Here is a 22,257-nt window from a genome sequence, read left to right on the forward strand (position 1 = left end):
TGGAAAAGAAGTAGTTTTAAAAGCTATTAGAATTTCATTATGCATTTTTCATAAATATTCCAATTTAGCCTAATTCTAGACTGCAATATATGGCTTTCTGTATCACATTAAAACAAAACTGTACAAAGTCATAAAATGCATATTCAGAATTCATTAGTAGAAATAGTATATAACAAAAATAACAAATAGGAAAATACAGTTTAATATAGACATGTATTTGTATAATATGCAACATTCTCTACTAAAATGTGTTTCTTTTATTACTTTAAATAGGGCTGGAGTGATAGCACAGCGGGTAGGGCGTTCGCCTTACAAGCGGCCAACATGGCCGACCCGAGTTCGATTCCTCCGCCCCTCTCGGAGAGCCCGGCAAGCTACCGAGAGTATTCGATATGCCAGACACAGTAACAACAAAGTCTCCAATGGAGACGTTACTGGGCCCGCTCGAGCAAATCGACGATCAACGGGAGGGCCTTTACCTTTTTTTTTACCTTACTTTAAATAAATGTGTTGCTCTTCTGCCATTTTACCCATCCATATTGTCAACCCCTCTCCAGATAAAATTAGTGTCTGTCCTAGTGGAGATAATCTTCCCAATTATGCAAACCTCTGCCAAATATATTTTAAATCACCATAAGAACCTTGGTCTTCCACCTCTACCACACTCTCCAATGTCTATAAAGATTAAAATTAGAGCTTTTTTCCAGAAGCCATGAATGTCTTTCTATTAAACAAATTCACTCACTGAACTATGTCTCTATCTGTTCATTGACCAGAATGAGAGAATGTTTGCGCCCTCAGTAAGTTCAATTCTTCCATCTGGGTTCTGAATCTTCTGCCTTAACAGAAAGTTTTCCAGGTGACTTTCAAATACATCATCCCAAACATCACTTAGAGACACTGATTCTCTCATCAGTTTCTAACTCTAAATATCATCTATGGGTTTCACTTATTACCTATTGGTTTCATTTTGTAGCTCTCCGTTTTTTCAGGAACTTCTAAACGGTCATTAATACATTCTTTTTCTTCCACCTGTGTATTAAACATTCTCCAATATGTCTTTCATCCTGTCCCTTACCAGAGTGGAAAGTCCTCCACAGAGCAAAATCCAGCAGAAAAGCTCTCAAATGATGAAGCTGTTCTACCTGATTCTGGAATCACTTTTTTGCCTTCAGCGGTAACCATGTCTGTTGGTATCTGTTTTTTTTTAATTTATTATTATTTTTTTATTAGTGAAACACCATGAGGTACAGTTGCTGACCTTACAAGTTTTTGTGCTTGGGTTTCAGTTATATAATGATCAAGTACCCATACCTCCACCAGTGCCCATTTTCCAACTCTAATGATCCCAGTAACCCTCCCACTCCTCCCATCACCCCCATCTCATCCCACCTCTATGGCAGGGCATTCCCTTTTGTTCTCTCTCTCCTTTTGATTGCTGAGGTTTGCAAAAGAGGTATGGAGTGGCAATCATGTTCAGTCTATAGTCTACTATCAGCATGCATCTCCCATCCTGGGAAGATCCTCACAACACCCTTTACTTGGTGTTCCCTTCTCTGTATGAGCTGCCCTTTCCCCTAGCATGTGCAGCTGGCCTTCAAGCCATGGAGACTCCTGGTACTTATTTTGACTATGCTTGGATGTTAGTCTCCTATTTTGTTACTTTATATTCCCCAGATTAATGCAATCTTTCTATGTCTGTCCCTTTCTTTCTGAGTCACTTAGCATGATAATTTCCATGTAGTACCACTTTTATGTAAATTTCATGATTTCGTCTTTTCTAACAGCCGCATAGTACTCCATTGTATAGATGTACCAAAGTTTATTTAACTGGTCATCTGTTCTCGGGCACTCAGGTTTTTTTCCAGATTTTGGCTATTGTGAACAGTGCAGCAATGAACAGAGAAATGCAGTTGTCATTTCAGCTATACTTTTTTGCCTCTCCAGGCTATGTTCCCAGGAGTGGTATTGCTGGGTCAAATGGAAGCTCAATTTCTAATTTTTGGAGAATCGTCCATACTGTTTTTCAAAAGGGCTGAATCAGTCGGCATTCCCACCAGCAGTGAAGGAGAGTACCTTTCTTGCGACATCCGCGCCAACACCAGTTGCTTTTGTTCTTTTGGATGTCGGCCAGTCTCTGTGGTGTGAAGTGATATCTCATTGTTGTTTTGATCTGCATCTCCCTGATGATTAGTAATGTAGAGCATTTTTTCATGTGCCTTTTAGCCATTCGGATTTCTTCTTTGAGAAAGTTTCTGTTAATTTCATTGCCCCATTTTTTGATGGGGTTGGATGTTTTCTCCTTGTGGAGTTCAACCAGTGCTATGTATATCCTTGATATCAACCCTTTATCAGATGCGTGTTGGGTAAATATCCTTTCCCATTCTGTAGATTGTCTTTGTATTCTGATCACTAAAATATCTTTTGAGGTGCAGAAGCTTCTTAATTTAAAATAGTCCCATTTGTTTATCTCTGTTTCCACTTGGTTGGTCAGTGGAGTGTAGTCTTTGAAGATAACGTTAGCCTCAATATCGTGGAGGGTTTTGTCTACCTTGTCTTCGATGTATCTTATGGATTTTGGCCTGATGTTGAGATCTTTAATCCATTTTGATCTGACTTTTGTGCATGGTGCTAGATCAAGGTCTAAGCCCATTTTTTTTTTTTGCATGTGATTGTCCGGTTATGCCAGCATCATTTGTTGAAGAGGCTTTCCTTGCTCCACTTCACATTTATTGCTCCTTTATCAAAGATTAGATGTTCATACATTTGGGGTTGTGTGTACATATATTCCACCCTGTTCCATTGGTCTGAGGACCTGCCTTTCTTTCAGTACCATGCTGTTTAAATTATTACCGCTTTGTAGTAGAGTTTGAGCTTGGGGAGGGTAATGCCTACCCATGTCTTTTTCCCAAGAATTTCTTTAACTATTCATGGGTGTTTGTTGTTCCATATGAATTTCAGGAGTGCTTGATCTATTTCTTTGAAGAATTTCATGGGTATTCTTATAGGGATCACATTGAATCTTTATAATGCTTTGGGGAGTATTGCCTTTTCGACATTGTTAATTCTTCCTATTCATGAGCAGGGGATATGTTTCCATTTCCTCGTGTCCTCTATTATTTCATGGAGTAGCGTTTTGTAGTTTTCATTGTAGAGGTCCTTTACCTCTTTAGTTAGGCTGATTCCGAGGCATTTGATTTTCTGGGGCACGGTTCTGAACAGGATTGTTTATACTGCTTCTCTGGTCCTGCCTTGACCTCCTTCACCAGAGCATCCATTTGTATTTAGGTCTCAACTGTTTGCTTCTCTAAAAGAACCTTGTCAAGCTCACTAACTACTCTTCTAACTTTATGTGTTCTCCTTGGCAATGTCAATCATGCATTTGTTCAATTACTGTCAAATACATCTCGCCAGTCTGGGCTCTTCAAAGAAAGATCTTGAATTTCTTAAAGGTGATTCAAACTCTGTATCTTCAAAAGCACTGTATAATCTTTCTTAACTGAGTCATTCCATTTCACTTTTAGGATTATCCAGTTCAAGATATCACTGCTGGCTTCATTCTGCAGGTCAGAACCCTATAAATCATCTGTGTATGGTCTTTCTTTTTTACCTGTGTGTGTGTGGGCGGGGGGGGGGATGAGACACCTAAGTTTTCTTGGCTTATTCTTGGTTCTGTGTTCAAGGTTCACTCCTAGTGGTCCTCAGGAGACCATATGTGGTACCATGAATCTAAACAAGTTAGTTCACATGCAAAGCAAGTGTCTTAATCCCAATGTCCTACCAACCATTTTGTTTTAAATCTCTCAAATGCAACACTTGATTTGCCTCTAGATTGTGACTATACACTCTACCTCTTATCTCTAAGGCAATCTAATGGTACCCTAACTGCTTTGTCTTCTTTGTAATTTTCTAAATTACAATTTAGGTACTTTGATTATAATAGTATTAAAGTTAATTGTATTGTACGATGTTACTGCATAGCACCACTATCTAAATGCCAGTGACTCTCCAACATTATGCTTATGTCATCTCTTGTCTGATCTTTATTCTGCAACTGCCATCTCTGGCCACTTTCCTCTCACTGTCAATAATTTTTATAATCTGAGGCCATGAGTTTGTCAGTTTTGAATTCTGTCTACTTTTTATATCTATATGCCACAAATGAGTGAGATCATCAGGTATTCATTCTACCTCTGGCTTATATCACTTAGCATGATACTCTCCATTTCCAAGCATGTAGTCATAAACTGTGTGGTTTAATTTTTATAACTGTATAATACTTCATTCTGTTTATATATAACCACAGTTTCTTTTTCATTTATCTATAGTTGGACATTTGTGATGTTTCTATATCCTGATTACTGAATTAAACACTTTTATATATGTAGTGTAAATTATTGTTTTAAATTAGTGCTTTCATGTTTGGGGGATAAATAATAAGATGTGGCCAAACTGCTGGGTCATGTAGGAATTCTAGTCTTATTTTGTGATGGAATCTCCATATTCTTTTCAATAGAGACTGAGTCAGAAACACTGCTACCACCAATGAAAGGGGACTCCTTTTTCATGACAAGCCTCTGACAATTATTATTTTCATTTTTTAATGTGCTATTTGATAGGGTTCAAATATGGTAACACCTACGAGAGCGATTATAGGTCGCCCCAAAAGCCTCTATCACTCTCGGAAAGACTGGCAAGCTACCGAGAGTATTCCACCAGCACGGAAGAGCCTGGCAAGCTATCCATTGTGTGTTCGATATACCAAAACCAGTAACTATAATGGGTCTCATTCACCTGACCCTGAAGGCGTCACCGACATGGCAGCACTGAGAAGGATGAGAAAGGAGAGGCCGATAAAATCTCAAGGCCAAACTAGACTGCCACAACGAAGGAAGACAAAAATGATTGTCTGTACTTTCAATGAACGTATGCTAGCATCAGATGCATTCATCGAGGACCTGGTGGTACAAGCGCAAATGATCAAGTACGACATCACTGGTCTGACCGAAACAAGAAGGCATGAATCTCACCATGCCGTTTTCGACACTGGAGAAGAACTGTTCCTCGGAACATGCGATAAAAGAGTTGTCTTAGGCGTCGGTGTCCTTGTCAACACAAACTTGGCCATGAGCATTGATTCATTCACATGCCTAACAACCCGAACCAGATGTTTACATTTGAATAGATGTGGCTCACTGCCAGCAGTTTCTATCTTCGTTGTCTACGCACCAACATCTCATTATGATGAAAGAGAAATTGAGAAGTTCTGCATGGAGTTGGAGAAGTTCTATAAAGAAGACCACAACTTCTATAAGATCATTGTGGGTGATTTTAATGCCAAGATAGGACTGAGAAGATCAGCTGAAGAACTTCACATCAGGACCCATGGCCTAGAATGGAACGAACAGGGTGAGAGACTGTCTGAGTTCATCATGTCGACCAAGACCATCCATGGTAACTCACAGTTCCAGAAGGCAGAATCTAAACGTTGGACATGGGAGTCTCCTAGTGGACGATTCCACATTGAAATAGATCACATCATATTCAATTGATGGTTTTGCCTGACCGATGTCGCTGTTGTCCCAAAATTCCAAACGGGATCGGACCACCGTCTCCTTTGTGCAAAATTCTACTTCACAGACCAGGGAGAAAGAGCTGCAAAGTTTAAAAAGAGAACTCCCAGAACGACCACCAACTTGGAGCTCTTTGGAACTATTGCGCCAACATGGGAAGATGCCATTGTTGACAATATTGACTAGGATTACGATCGACTGGTTCAGCACCTCCATGACTGTGCGAGGAACGCCAAGAGAGAGATAGCCACGAAAAAATGCCTGTCTTTGAAAACTCTTGAGCTTATTCGCCAGCGTGGTTTGGCGCATGCCTCAGGCAACTGCAAGCTAATGTCCGAGCTTGCAAAGCAGTGCAGAGATGCGATCAAGGAAGACCTCAAAGAGAGAAGAGCAGAAGTGCTGGTAGATGTGGCAGAAGCCGGGAAAAGTATTCGTAACGCCCACCTGTCCTTCGCCAACTATAAGACCAAGATGACTGCCCTCTGACTTCCTGATGGATCCATCACATCCTCCAGAATGGCAATGGAGAAGATTATCCATGACTTCTACTCAAATCTCTTCGACAGCCGTGTCCACTTGCCAACATACCAAATTCCACAGGATGGATATGTCTTTCCCAACGTTCTCCCTTCTGAAATCCAACACACCATTTCATCGGTAAAGAAAGGAACAGCACCCGACCCAGACAAGATCAGACCTAAACACCTGAAGAACCTGCCATCAGTACTCATCAATACACTGGTTCGGCTCTTCACACGCTACCTGTCTCAATGCAGGGTTCCGTCCCAAAACGAGCAGGACTGTACTACTGTTCAAGAAGGGAGACATCCATGACATTGGCAACTATCGCCCAATCTGCCTATTGTCTGTCATCTACAAGTTGTTCACTCGAGTCATCCTAAACAGGATTGGAGAACACTAGATGAAGGACAACCATGCGAGCAAGCCAGGTTCCGCAAAGGATTCAGCACCATCGACCATATCCACACGATAACCAAGCTCATTGAGGTTTCTCGGGAGTTCAAGATGCCGCTCTGTATAACGTTCATTGATTTAAAGAAGACCTTTGATTCTGTTGAGATGGAAGCGGTCACTGAAGCCCTAGTCAATCAGGGCATTCAAGCCCAATACATCAGGATCCTCCGTGAGCTCTATTGCGGATTCACTACCAGGATCTCACCATTCTACAAAGAAGTGATCGTTGATGTCAAGAGAGGGGTTCGGCAGGGTGATACCATTTCACCAAAACTCTTCAGTGCCACCCTCGAGAACATCATGCGACAACTGGAATGGGAAGGAATGGGAGTGAAGATAGATGGTCGGCAACTACACCACCTCTGCTTTGCTGATGACATTGTTTTAATAACACCAAACATCAGCCAAGCGGCACAAATGCTGGCCGACTTTGACCGTGAGTGTGGAAAGGTAGGACTACAGTTGAATCTTACGAAGACAATGTTTATGAGAAACAGCCTCGTTCCTGATGCCCCATTCGCTCTCAATGGAACGACCATCTCCGAATGCAACAGCTATGTGTACCTAGGTCGAGAGGTCAACATGACAAATGACCTGGCACCTGAGCTGCGCAGGAGGAAGAGAGCGGTTTGGAACGCCTTCAAGAACGTCAAAGAAATAGCTAAGAGGACGAAGAACCTCCGTCTCCGGGCACATTTCTTTGATTCCACTGTTCTTCCTGCATTAACATATGCCTCAGAGACCTGGGCCCTACGCAAACAGGAAGAGAACGCTATCCAGGTCTCCCAAAGAAGAATTGAAAGAGCTATGCTTGGAATATCACGTTTCACTCAAATGAGAGAAAGAATCTGGAGTTCTGACATCCATCAACAATCAAGAATCAGGGACGCTCTCTCATTTGCCTAGGTGTCAAAAATCAGATGGGCTGGTCTCATAATGAGATTTAATGATGACCTTTGGACTAGAGCTGTTACGGACTGGATCCCACGGGATGTCAAAAGACGGCGTGGCCGCCCACCTACCAGATGGTCAGACTTCTTCATCAAGATCATGAACGATCGGTTTGAGGCTCTTCATGTTCCCAGAGTGAACAGATGCCATCGGGCTACACTAGTACTCGACAGGGACAAATGGAGACGTTACTGGCGCCCGCTCGAGCAAATCGACGACTAACGGAAAGTTAAGTGATTTAAGTGATTAAGTGAATGTGCTATTTGATATATGCCATTTATTTCATTGCTGTTCTGATTTGCACTTCCCTAATTGTAGGTGATAACAAACACTTTGCCTATGTCTGCTGACCATCCCATGTATATATTGGGTATGGACTGTGCATCTCCTCCACTTTTTAAGTATTACTGTTTGTCATTGTTGACACAAATATTTGAAACATATTGTTTATATTTCATATATGTTAGGTATTGGTCCTTTCCTCATGTCACTTTACCCACCTTTATCCCAATCCCAAGGTCAAGATTTATTTTTATAGAATCAGAGAAGTCTCTTGAAAGTGTGATGAGATCAGTTGTCAACTATTCTTAGGACAAAGAACGATAATTAACATAACCTAAAAGATTTGAAACAATCACCCTCCCACTTACCTTCCAGGCTCTTCTCAATCTATTTTATTCCTCACATTTTCTTCTCCAATTAAACAAAACTTCTACTAGGTCTGCCAAAACATTATTATTCCTTCTCTACCTGGTAAGAGCTCTTTCCCCAATAGTCTTCTCCATATTATATATCACAGTCCATCACAGTCCTCCCGGTGTTCATTGATTTTTCTCAAGCGGGCCCAGTAACGTCTCCATTGGAGACTTTGTTGTTACTGTGTTTGGCATATCAGTACGTCATGGGTAGCTTGCCAGGCTCTGCCGTGCGGGCGAGATACTCTCAGTAGCTTGCTACGCTCTCCGATAGGGGCGGAGAATTCGAACTCGCTTTGGCCATGTTGGCTGTATGCAAGGCAAACACCCTACCCGCTGTGCTATCACTTCAGCCCTCTTCAAATCGTATATTATATATAATTTTTGTAAATACAGCTCAAAAAATTTTATAAAATTCTTCTCTGATTTCACAACACTGAACCTTACCAGTGTCTGGATTTTCTTTCCAGACTCAGTGATAACAATCTTTTTAATTAGTGCTAATCTCAGTTATTGCACAATTTTATTAAGTTTTACACTGATTTTTTCAGCAAGTAATCCCTAATTCATGGAATATTTATTTTTATTCTAATCAGAAGTCCCACCCTAACCTGCCCTGTCTGCTTCCACAACCCTCTGGCGACCCAGGGATTCCACAAAGAAGACCCACCCTACCAGATTAATACCTCATCGGCAGACCTCCAGTACCTCCACTACCCAGCCCCCCCCCCCCCCCCCCCCTGCTCAGGACCCTTTCCTGACCGGCCACACAACACATCATAAGACACTTAATACAAGATTACTGCACCATATTTGATAGGGTTCAAATATAGTTTGAACCATGGGAACACCTGCAAGGGTGATTAGAGGCCACCCTAAAAGCCTCTATCCCCCTCAGAGAGCCTGACAAGCTACTGAGAATATCCCGCCTGCACAGCAGAGCCTGGCAAGCTATCCGTGTAGTATTCAATATGCCAAAACCAGTAAATACAATGGGTCTCATTCCCCTGACCCTGAAAGAGCCACCAATACAGCAGTGTTAAGGATGAGGAAGGAAAGGCTGATAAAATCTCAAGGGAGAACTAGGCTGCCAAAATGAAGAAGGACAAAAACGACTGTCTGTACTTTCAATGTACATATCTGGCATCAGATGCATCCATCGAGGACCTGAGGGTACAAGGACGACAGCTCAAGTATGACATCATTGGTCTGGCCAAGAGAAGGCATCAGACACATCACACTGTTTTCGACACTGGAGAAGAATTGTTCCTTGAAACATGCGACAAAAGAGGCGTTGGTGGTATCACTGTCCTTGTCAATACGAACTTAGCGATAAGCATTTGATTCATTCAAGTGCCTAACAATCCGAATCGAACAATTACACTTGGATAGATGTGGCTCATTCTGTTAAGATGGAAGCAGTCATCAAAGCCCTAGCCAATCAGGGCATTCAAACTCAATACATCAGGATCCTCCATGAGCTGTATTACAGTTTCACTACCAGGATCTCACCATTCTACAAAGACATGATCATCCATGTCAAGAGAGGGGTTCGGCAGGGTGATACCATTTCACCAAAACTCTTCAGTGATACCCTCAAGAAAGTCATGTGAGGACTAGAATGGGAAGGAATGGGAGTGAAGATAGATGGTCAACAACTATACCACCTCCGCTTTGCTGATGACATTCTTCCAGAAACACCAAACATTAGCCAAGAGGCACAAATGCTGGCCGACTTTGACTGTGAGTGTAAAAAGGTTGGACTATGGTTGAATCTCACTAAGACAATGTTTATGAGAAAAGTTCCATTCCTGATGTTCCAGTCACTCTCAACAGAATGAACATCTCCGAATGCAACAGTTATATATACCTAGGCCGAGAAGTCAACATGATGAATGACCTGGAACCTCAGTTGTGCAGGAGGAAGAGAGAGGGGCTTGGAATGCCTTTAAGAGCATCAAAGAAATAGCTAAGATGATGAAGAACCTCCGGCACTGGGCATCTCTCTTTAATTTCATTGTTCTTCTGCATTAACAGATACCTCAGAGACCTGGCCCCTAAAAAACAGGATGAGAACTCTATTTAGGTCTCCCAAAGAGGAATCAAAAGAGCTATGCTTGGAATATCATGCTTCACTCAAATGAGAGAAATAATCCGGGGTTCCGACCCTAGTAGACAGTCAAGAATAAAGGATGCTGTCTCGTTTGCCAAGACATCAAAAATGAGATGGGCTGGATACGTAATGCGGTTTGAAGACGATCACTAGACTAGAGCCATTATCAACTGGATTCCACAGGTCATCAAAAGACCTCATGCCTGCTCACCTACGAGATGGTCAAACTTCTTCATTAAGATCCTGAATGATCAGCTTGAAGCTCTTCGTGTTCCTAGAACAAGCAGACACCAATGGGCTACACTAGCACGTGACAGGAATGAATGGAGATGCTACTGGTGCCCACTGAAGCAAATCGATGAGTAATGGGATGTCAAGTGATCAAGTTATCAAGATGTGGCTCACTGCTGGCAGTTTCTATCTTTGTTGTCTAGGAACCAACATCCAAACACAATGAAGGAGAAATTTAGAAGTTCTACATGGAGCTGGAGAAGTTCTATAAAGAAGACCACACCTTCTACAAGATCATTGTGGGTGATTTTAATGCCAAAAAAGGACCGAGAAGATCAGCTGAAGAACTCCACATGGGACCATGGGCTAGAATGGAACAAACAGGATGAGAGACTGCTGAGTTCATCATATTGACCAAGACCATCCATGGTAACTCACAATTCCAAAAGGGCAAAGCTAAACGTTGGACATGGGAGTCTCCCGGTGGATGGTTCCACAATGAAATTGACCACATCATATTCAATGGATGGTTTTGCCTGACCAATATCGCTGTTGTCCCAAAATTCCAAATGAAATCAGACCACCCTCTCCTTCATTCAAAATTCTACTTCACAGAATGGGGAGAAAGGGCTGCAAAGTTTAAGAAGAGAACTCCCATAACAACCACCAACTGGGAGCTCTTTGGCACTATTGCAGCAACATGGAAAGATGCTGTCATTGACAACATTCATGAGGAATACAATTGACTGGTTCAGCACCTTCATGATTGTGCTGGGAATGCCAAGAGAGAGAGAGCCACAAAAAGATGCCTGTTTTCAAAAACTCTTGAGATCATTCACCAACGTTGCTTGGTGCAGCCTCAGGCAACCGCAAGCAAATGTCCGAGCTCGCAAAGCAGTGCAGAGAAGCAATTAAGGAAGACCTCAAAGAGAGAAGAGCAGCAGTGCTGGCAGATGTTGCAGAAGCTGAGAAAAGCATTTGCAACACCCGCCTGTCCTTTGCCAACTCTAAGATCAAGATGACTGCCCTCTGACTTCCTGATTGATCTCGCACATCTTCCAGAAAGGCTATGGAGAAGATTATCCATGACATCTACTCTTATCTCTTAAATAGCCACATCCACCTCCCCACATACCAAATTCCGCAGGATGGATATGTCATTCCCAACATTCTCCCTTCCGAAATCCGACACGCCATTTTGTTGGTAAAGAAGTGAACAGCACCCAGTCCAGACAAGGTCAGATCCAAACACCTGAAGTACCTGCCATCAGAACTCATCAATACACTGGCTCAGCTCTTCACACGCAACCTGTCTGGATGTAAGGTTCCGTCCCAATGTAAAATGAGCAGGACTGAACTACTGTACAAGAAGGGAGATATCCATGACATTGGCAACTATAGCCCGATCTGCCTATTTTCTGTCATCTACAAGTTGTTCACTCAAATCATCCTGAATAGGATTGGCAGAACACTAGATGAAGGACAACTATGCGAGCAAGCCGGGTTATGAAAAGGATTCAGTACGATCAACCATATCCTCATGATAACTAAGCTCATTGAGGTTTCTCTGGAGTTCAAGATGCTGCTCTGTCTAATGTTCATTGATTTTAAGAAGGCCTTTGATTCTGCTGAGACAGAAGCAGTCATCGAAGCCCTAGCCAAACAGGGCATTCAAAATCAATACATTAGGATCCTTCATGAGCTGTATTACGTATCCACTACCAGGATCTCACCATTCTAGAAGGAAGCAATCATCGATGTCAAGAGAGGGGTTCGGCAGGGTGATACCATTCCACCGAAACTCTTCAGTACCACCCTCAAGAATGTCATGCGAGGACTGGAATGGGAAGGAATGGCAGTGAAGATAGATGGTCGGCAACTCTACTTCGCTCATGACATCATTGTTATAACACCAAACATTAGCCAAGCGGCACAAATGCTGGCCGACTTTGACCGTGAGTGTGGTAAGGTCGGACTACAGCTGAATCTCACCAAGATAATGTTTATGAGAAACACTCTTGTTCCTGAAGTCCCATTCGCTCTCAAAGGAACAAATATCACTGAATGCAACAGTTATGTGTATCTAGTTTGAGAAGTCCACATAACTAATGACCTGGCACCTGAGTTGCACAGGAGGAAGAGAGCAACTTGGAATGCCTTCAACAGCATCGAAGAAATAGCTAAGAGAACGAAGAACCTCCAGCTCCGAGCACATCTTTTTCAATTCCACTATTCTTCCTGCATTAATATATGCCTCAGAGACCTGGGCTCTATGAAAACAGGATGAGAACGCTATTCAGATCTCCCAAAGAAAAATCGAAAGAGCTATACTTGGAGTACCATGCTTCACTCAAATGAGAGAACGAATCTGGAATTCTAACCTCCATTGACAGTCGAGAATCATGGGGGTTGAGAATCAGGGATGCTGTCTCGTTTGCCAAGGTGTTGAAGATAAAATGGGCTGGACATGCAATGAGTTTTGGAGATGACCACTGGATTAGAGCCATTATCGACTGGATTCTACAGAACCTCAGAATACCACATGGCCGCCCACCTACAAGATGGTCAGACTTCTTTGTCAAGACCCTGAACGATCAGTTTGAGGCTCTTCTTGTCTAGATCGAGCAAACGTCATTGGGATACACTAGCAGGGACAAATGAAGACGTTACTGGCTCCTGCTTGAGCAAATCAATGAATAACGGGATGTCAAATGATCGTGTCAAATTGTTCCACGGAACATGCGATAAAAGAGGTGTGGGAGGCGTCGGTGTCCTTGTCAACACAAACTTGGCCAAGAGCATTGATTCATTCGAATGCCTAACAACCCGAATCGGACGTTTACATTTGAATAGATGTGGCTCACTGCCTGCAGTTTCTATCTTCGTTGTCTACGCACCAACATCTCATTATGATGAAAGAGAAATCGAGAAGTTCTACATGGAGCTAGAGAAGTTCTATAAAGAAGACCACACTTTCTACAAGATCATTGTGGGTGATTTTAATGCCAAGATAGGACCGAGAAGATCAGCTGAAGAACTTCACATCGGGACCCATGGCCTAGAATGGAACGAACAGGGTGAGAGACTGTCTGAGTTCATCATGTCAACCAAGACCATTCATGGTAACTCACAGTTCCAGAAGGCAGAATCTAAACAATGGACATGGGAGTCTCCCGGTGGACGATTCCACAACGAAATAGACCACATCATATTGAATCGACGGTTTTGCCTGACTGATGTCGCTGTTGTCCCAAAATTTCGAATGGGATTGGACCACCGTCTCCTTCGTGCAAAATTCTACTTCACAGAGCGGGGAGAAAGGGCTGCAAAGTTCAAAAAGAGAACTCCCAGAATGACCACCAACTGGGAACTCTTTGGTACTATTGCGGCAACATGGGAAGATGCCATTGTTGACAACATTGACGAGGAATACGATCGACTGGTTCAGCACCTCCATGAATGTGCGAGGAGCGCCAAGAGAGAGATAGCCACAAAAAGTCGCCTATCTTTGAAAACTCTTGAGCTAATTCGCCAGCGTGGTTTGGCGCATGCCTCAGGCAACCGCAAGCTAACGTCCGAGTTTGCAAAGCAGTGCAGAGATGTGATAAAGGAAGACCTCAAAGAGAGAAGAGCAGAAGTACTGGTAGATGTGGCAGAAGCCGGGAAAAGTATTCGTAACGCCCGCCTGTCCTTCGCCAACTATAAGACCAAGATGACTGCCCTCCGACGTCCTGATGGATCCATCACATCCTCCAGAACGGCAATGGAGAAGATTATCCATGACTTCTACTCAAATCTCTTCGATAGCCATGTCCACTTGCCGACATACCAAATTCCACAGGATGGGTATGTCGTTCCCAACGTTCTCCCTTCCGAAATCCGACACGCCATTTCGTCAGTAAAGAAGCAAACAGCACCCAGCCCAGACAAGGTCAGACCTGAACACCTGAAGAACCTGCCGTCAGTACTCATCAATACACTGGCTCGGCTCTTCACTCGCTACCTGTCTGAATGCAAGGTTCCGTCCCAATGGAAAACCAGCAGGACCGTACTACTGTTCAAGAAGGGAGACATCCATGACATTGGCAACTATCGCCTGATCTGCCTATTGTCTGTCATCTACAAGTTGTTCACTCGAGTCATCCTGAATAGGATTGGCAGAACACTAGATGAAGGACAACCATGCGAGCAAGCAGGGTTCCGCAAAGGATTCAGCACCATCGACCATATCCACACGATAACCAAGCTCATTGAGGTTTCTCGGGAGTTCAAGATGCCGCTCTGCTTAACGTTCATTTATTTAAAGAAGACCTTTGATTCTGTTGAGACGGAAGCGGTCATTGAAGCCCTAGCCAATCAGGGCATGCAAGCCCAATACATCAGGATCCTCCGTGAGCTCTATTGCGGATTCACTACCAGGATCTCACCATTCTACAAAGAAGTGATCGTTGATGTCAAGAGAGGGGTGCGGCAGGGTGATACCATTTCACCGAAACTCTTCAGTGCCACCCTCGAGAACATCATGCGACGACTGGAATGGGAAGGAATGGGAGTGAAGATAGATGGTCAGCAACTACACCACCTCCGCTTTGCTGATGACATTGTTTTAATACACCAAACATCAGCCAAGCGGCACAAATGCTGGCCGACTTTGACCGTGAGTGTGGAAAGGTAGGACTACAGCTGAATCTTACGAAGACAATGTTTATGAGAAACAGCCTCGTTCCTGACGCCCCATTCGCTCTCAACGGAACGACCATCTCCGAATGCAACAGCTATGTGTACCTAGGTCGAGAGGTCAACATGACAAATGACCTGGCACCCGAGCTGCGCAGGAGGAAGAGAGCGGCTTGGAACGCCTTCAAGGACATTGAAGAAATAGCTAAGAGGACGAAGAAACTCCAGCTCCGGGCACATCTCTTTGATTCCACTGTTCTTCCTGCATTAACATATGCCTCAGAGACCTGGGCCCTACGCAAACAAGATGAGAACGCTATTCAGGTCTCCCAAAGAAGAATAGAAAGAGCTATGCTTGGAATGTCACGTTTCACTCAAATGAAAGAACGAATCCGGAGTTCTGACATCCGTCGACGATCAAGGATCAGGGACGCTGTCTCATTTGCCAAGGTGTCGAAAATCAGATGGGCTGGTCACGTAATGAGATTTAAAGACGACCGCTGGACTAGAGCTGTTACTGATTGGATTCCAGGGGATGTCAAGAGACTGCGTGGCCGCCCACCTACCAGATGGTCAGACTTCTTCGTCAAGATCATGAACGATAGGTTTGAAGCCCTTCATGTTCCCGGAGCGAACAGATGCCATTGGGCTACACTAGCACGCGACAGGGACAAATGGAGACATTACTGGCGCCCGCTCGAGCAAATCGACGACTAACAGGAAGTTAAGTGATAAGTGATAAGTGATAATTATACTGGAATGAATGGACAGACAGATGAATGGATGTAAGTGCAGATGGTAGATAAAGGTTATTTTGTGATACATGTGAAAAGCCTTAATACCAAAATTAATTTGAAATATACTGGATTAGACAAATTTAATTAAGCTAATGTGCTACTATTGCACATTAGAGCATTTCATAAGTAGCTTGTGCAGGGGGCAGAGAGATAGCAGAGTGGGTAAGGTGACTGCCCTGTATGCCACTGGTGCAGGTTTGATCCCCTGTAAAAAACATAGACCTGAGTCCTGCCAAGAGTGTCTGATGACCTCAAAGCCAGGAGCAAACCCTGAGCACAGCCTCATGAAGCCAAAAACACAAAGAATGAGAAAAAAAAAAGAATAGCTTATGTAAACATATCACTCACACACTTTATTATAGGTATATTTTTGAGGAGTATATATGTAATAATTTTTGTGCATTATTGTGTAGAAAATATTGGAAGATAATGTCTAGATAAGAAATAATTTGGACTATATAACAATATTTTACAAAATGTAAATATCTGAAATATTATTGTTGATGCTCTTGACTTGTAAAAGTTGTTGAAATGAAGATGAACATCATCTTATAGTTTCATTGGTTTTTTTACGGGAAGCACTCCTTGATTTGCACTCAGGGATCACTCCTCTCAAACTCATGATACCATATGGGCTGCCTCTGATCATACCCAAGTCAGTGCCCTACTCACTTACTATCTTTCCAGTTCCTCTAGTATTTTTAATTCTACTCTATCATACAAGTTTAATTGTTAATTTGTAGTCTATGAAATATTCTGGAAAATACAATAATAATCCAATTCCCTCTTTAAAAAGATAAATAGGGTGGAACAAAGAGATAATATAGTGGGTAAGACACTTACCTGCATGTGACTGACCTAGATTTGGTCTTTGGTAGCCCATATGTTCCCCCAAGTCTCCCAGGAGTGACTCTTAAGCACAGAGCAAGGAGTGACCTCTGAGTACTACCAAATGTGGCATGTCCCTGCTCCAAAAAAATAGAGAAATGGAACTGATCTGATCTTGGAGAGCTTCTGACAACTGACTTATTCCAGGTAGACTCATCTGCTGCCACCATGTCCAGATCTCTGGAGCCTTCAGAGGATAAAGGAAGATCAAGTCCCTTCCCTGTATTGCCAAAGGTCCTGAACTCCACTCACCCACATCCAGCCCCCAGAGAAATGGCCCAGTTTCACGACTGAGTTCAGAGAGATGCTTGCCAACTGATCATCACAGCTCCAAAGCTCTTGAAACACCTGGCCACATTTGCCATATATGTGCCCACATGACAGCTCCAAACTTCACAGAGCTGAATGCCTCTTCCTACATTAATGCTATAGGAATTTAGGATGAACATATATAATTGTCTTGATTTTTAAAGAAAGCAAATTATGAGACAATAATTAACACATAGCAAACCAGTCACACGTTCTATCTAAAGCCTTAGAAAGAAATTTCTAGGCAGAGTTGTTTTTACATTTAATAGATATTGTGAGCAGTAGTCCATTAAAAATATCAAATGTGGACTGGAGGGAGAATGAAAGGTGATTACCCTGCACTCAGTCAGCTGTGACTATAATCCCAGCACCACACACGGTCCCCTGTGCACCGCCAGGAGTGAGCCAGGAGTAAGCCCTGAGCACCGCTGGATGTGGCCCCCAAACCAAGCAAAGTTACCAAATGATCGTTCATAGAGAAGCATCATGTTCAGCAATGACTGAAAAGCATTGACATACATTATTCATACTAAATGTAAATACCTTTAGGATATAAAATATCACCCTTTGGATTTTTGTCGCTTTTCTCCGGGGTTGGCTTTAACATTGCTGCTGAAGTATCCAATTTGGAGTCTTTGCCCTCTTTCACTTCTTTACCCTCTTTCACTTCTTTGCTCTCCTTGGGCTCTTTTCCTTGTTCTTTAGTTTTGTTTTCTAGTGCTGCTAATTTGTTTTCATAGTTGGAATCATCAGGCAGCTTAAAACTAGGCAATATATCCTTTAAGAGCTCCCAAACCTGGTCCATATATTCTGGGCTTTAAATAAAAACATACGAAGATTAATATCCAAACAGAAAGCTCTTTTTTATTCCCAATCTCAAATTTCTGATAGAAGAAATAAATTTGGTAATTCACAAAACTAATTTCAATGATTTACTTCAAATATTAGTAAAAGGTACCATCTTTTTTTCATTTATTGAACAGGCTTGATTGGTTGTCTACAACATGCTAGGTTTTGCTAATGCAGAGACCAAATAAGGTGTTTTGGTTCCAAACAGTGGGTTCCAAACTCCCTTTTCCCTAAGTACACAGAAAATCTACATATATATTATATTTTATTTAAAATATTTTATTAATTAAAAGGGCTGGAGCGATAGCACAGCGGGTAGGGCATTCGCCTTACAAGCGGCCAACATGGCCGACCTGAGTTCGATTCCTCTGCCCCTCTCGGAGAGCCCGGCAAGCTACCGAGAGTATTCGATATGCCAGACACAGTAACAACAAAGTCTCCAATGGAGACGTTACTGGGCCCGCTCGAGCAAATCGACGATCAACGGGACGGCCTTTACCTTTTACCTTTTTTATTAATTAAAATACAATCTATTTTAATATATATTCAATATTTTTTTAAAAACACCTGAATAAAGAATGCACCAGCGAGTTATGGTATATGGAAAATACACATTTAAAAATATAAATTAAATAGGTTTCAAGTAAGCAATGTACATAATGGTGATTATAGGCAATAAAATTATATTGTATATTTGAAAATTGTTGAAAGTAGATCTTAAAAGTTCTTATCAAAGAAAAATTAGCTGTGTAGTATTTACTATAGCAATTATTTTGTACTATGTGCAAATATTGACTTGTGATTTATCTAAAATTAATATAATGCAACATGACAATTAGACCTCAATAAAAATAAAAAAACACAAAAAATGAACCAAGAAATTATGCATGACTGTACACACGTACAGCGGGTGAGATTAATGTGCTATTACTAACATGACATGGAAAAATCACACTTCATTGCACATTCCTTAAGTGACAGGCATTTTCCCAATCATTATTTGTATGTAAAATATCTTCATCTCACTTGACTTTGGCAAGGAATTTAATAATACTTTATGTTATTCTTCCCTTCTCCGGCAAATATACTAAGTTTTTGTGGCTTTAATCTATTATTATAGATAATGTTGGCAGACCCTTTAAAATTGCCTTTTATTTGCACATGGTTGACAAGTGACCTATTTCTCCAGAGTTCTCCCAATGCTCTTGCCTCCTCTTATACTTATTCCTCAAAGAGCAAGCACCCACATTTTGATCATGCCTGTACTTAGAGGTAACCCTCAAAATCATTAACTGCAGCTCAATATTCTATAAATACCCAAGCCTGTGTAAACAACTACCTGGTAGACATCTATCAAGAATAAAATGTCAATAAGCAGAAACGTCCTGCCTTTCTCTATTTAGAAAGTTAGACTAAGCCTCTTAAGTCTGACACTTTTTCCCTTTGATTCAACCTCTTATTGCAATCAATAGCCTTTTCTCCACTTTTTTCACCACTTCAGTTTTAGAAATTCCTGGCCGATCCCTCTGGACTAGCACAGTAAGCAGATCTCCTGCTCCAGTCTTGTCATCTACTCTCCTGTTCTAAGAAATATACCAATATCATAGGTCTTATCATCTTCCTGTTTTAAGTTCTTCAGTCATACTCTTAGCACAATGAGGATGTTGTGAAACACTGATAACAGCATAAAAGACCTTTGTCTATGTAATTTTTACTGCTTACTTCTCCATTCCATGCTATAAATCTACCACCCAGCAGCTCATAATAGAGACATGAGCTAGTAGAACCACATACTTTTCTTTTTTTTATACACCCATACTATTTTCAGCTGAGATTTCTGTCCTACTTTAATCAGTTGCACTAATGCTTTAAAACAAATTGAAGTGATCTATTCTGTGTGTGTGTGTGTGTGGGGGGGGGGGTTAAGCTGTATATCCTGTCTCTGCAACTACGAGCTCACCAAGAGCTAGACCCTTCTGCATTGTCTTTACCAATACTTAAAAGTGAATCAATCATCAAGTATATATTGAGAATATATGCTGTGAAAATCATTTGGTGTCAGTATTCTAAGTACAGATGATACAATATTGAGCAAGAAACAGAGTCTCCTAAGAGTTGAAAAAATTCAAAAAGAGCTCCAATTCTTATGAACTTACCTTCTAAGTGAAGGTAACCAGGAGAGAAGGAGAGAAAGAGAAGAGGGAAAGGGAAAGAGAGTAACAGAGACAGAAAGAGAGACAGAGAGAAATGTTCCATTAAAATTAATCTGAGATAATGAATGATGAAATAGTATAACTTGTAGAATGAGAAATTTATATGGGATAATCAACAAAGATTTCTAAGGCGGAGGTGATTTCTCAGTGGACTGGAGAGTATGAGTTGCATGTGGCAACCCCAAGTCCAATTTCTAGCATTGCTGGAATGACTCAAGCACAGCTAGGGGTGGCTTACCCTGAGTCATGAATGATAGGATCCTGCTACCCACTACCCCTCAAATAAAACCTGTCTAGGTATTAGATATTTAAGCTTGGTGAGACGTAATTTATATAAAGGGGGATCTTTCCTAGCATAACAAAAACAAAGAATTCATCTAAAGACCCTAAGACACAATGGTTTCATAGAGTTGAGAAACACAATAAAGATGTAAGTGCCAGCTAGTTTTGCTAAGAAACAGATTAGACAGAGAAGGATGTGATCAGAAGCTGTGCAAGGGATCAAGGATGCAGATTTCTAGGGACAAGCATAAACATTTTAAAGTTTCTTTTCCTCTGTAATGGTCACCAGTCCAAAGATTTTGAACAAGAGAAGTATTATGAGCAAGGGCAGTTTATGGTATAGAAAACCTTTGACTTCTATGGAAAGAATTAACTAGGCATAAGTTAAGGAAGATACAGGAGGACCAGTTTTGAGTAGCCATTTAATGTAAGTAGTGGTGGGGAGTTGATCTATAATGGTGATGAGAGATAGAAAGCAATAACTAATCTCAGAGTGAGTGGAGGATATACTATTGACAGAGGTTAGCAAGAGGAAGAAATGATTGATCAGTGATTATCCCTAATTCTCCCAGTGTGATTTTGTTTTAATTTTAATTAATCTGATGGAGAGTGGTGTTCTAGTAATTACTAACATGACATGGAAAAATCACACTTCATTGCACATTCCTTAAATGACAGGCATATCCCTATCATTATTTGTATGTAAAATATCTTCATCTCACTTGACTTTAGCAAGGAATTTAATAATACTTTATGTTATTCTTCCCTTCTCTGGCAAATATACTAAGTTTTTGTGGTTTTAATCTATTATTATAGATAATGTTGGCAGACCCTTTAAAATTGCCTTTTATTTGCACATGGTTGACAAGTGACCTATTTCTCCAGAGTTCTCCCAATGCTCTTGCCTCCTCTTATACTTATTCCTTAAAGAGCAAGCACCCACATTTTGATCATGCCTGTACTTAGAGGTAACCCTCAAATCATTAACTGCAGCTCACTGCATCAAACTTATGAGATATTTTTGGGTGTACCATTCTAACAGGGGGCTGGAGTGATAGCACAGCAGTAGGCGTTTGCCTTGCATGTGGCTGACCTGGCTGACCCAAGTTTGATTCCTCCGCCTCTCTTGGAGAGCCCAGCAAGCTACTGAGAGTATCTCGCCCGCATGGCAAAGCCTGGCATGCGTGTGAGATACTCTCGATACCATTGTTCATTGATTTACTCCTGCGGGTGCCAGTAACATCTCCATTTGTCCCAGCCCTGAGATTTTAGCAGTCTCTCCTTACTCATCTTTTCCAACGTATTAGAGGCTCTTTCAGGGTCAGGGAAATGAGACCCATTATTATTATTACTGTTTTTGGCATACTAAATACGCCACAGGTAGCTTGTCAGATTTAGCATTTAAAATAAAATAAAATTATTAGCTAGAATAATACTTAAAATGAGTGTCATTCTCTAATATGTAAGAAGTTAAAATAAAATTACAAAATAGCAATATGAATAGTATGAAATAATGTATAAAGTGAAATAACATGAATTACTACTATATTCCTTCTCATTTTAGGGTTGCTGGAGAAAGATAACTATTGATGATTCTTTCCCTTTTGATGAAGATAACGTTTTGCTACTTCCAGCTTCAACTTATGAATTTGAACTTTGGCCAATGCTTTTGTCTAAAGCTATTATTAAGCTGGCAAATATTGA

The 22,257-nt window shown here is 41.5% G+C and overlaps 1 protein-coding gene across 1 annotated transcript in view; it reads right to left on the reverse strand.

Moving 5' to 3' along the window:
• The window catches only part of ADGB (androglobin), a 224,289-nt gene that overhangs the window by 137,093 nt on the left and 64,939 nt on the right, over positions 1 to 22,257 (reverse strand). Inside the window, exon 8 of the mRNA XM_056126354.1 lies at positions 17,774 to 18,024. Coding sequence (XP_055982329.1) covers positions 17,774 to 18,024 — 251 coding nt within the window. The remainder of the gene's footprint in view (positions 1 to 17,773; positions 18,025 to 22,257) is intronic.

Source organism: Sorex fumeus, unplaced genomic scaffold (assembly GCF_029834395.1).
Source record: "Sorex fumeus unplaced genomic scaffold, SorFum_2.1 ptg000061l, whole genome shotgun sequence".
Taxonomy (NCBI): Eukaryota; Metazoa; Chordata; class Mammalia; order Eulipotyphla; family Soricidae; genus Sorex; species Sorex fumeus.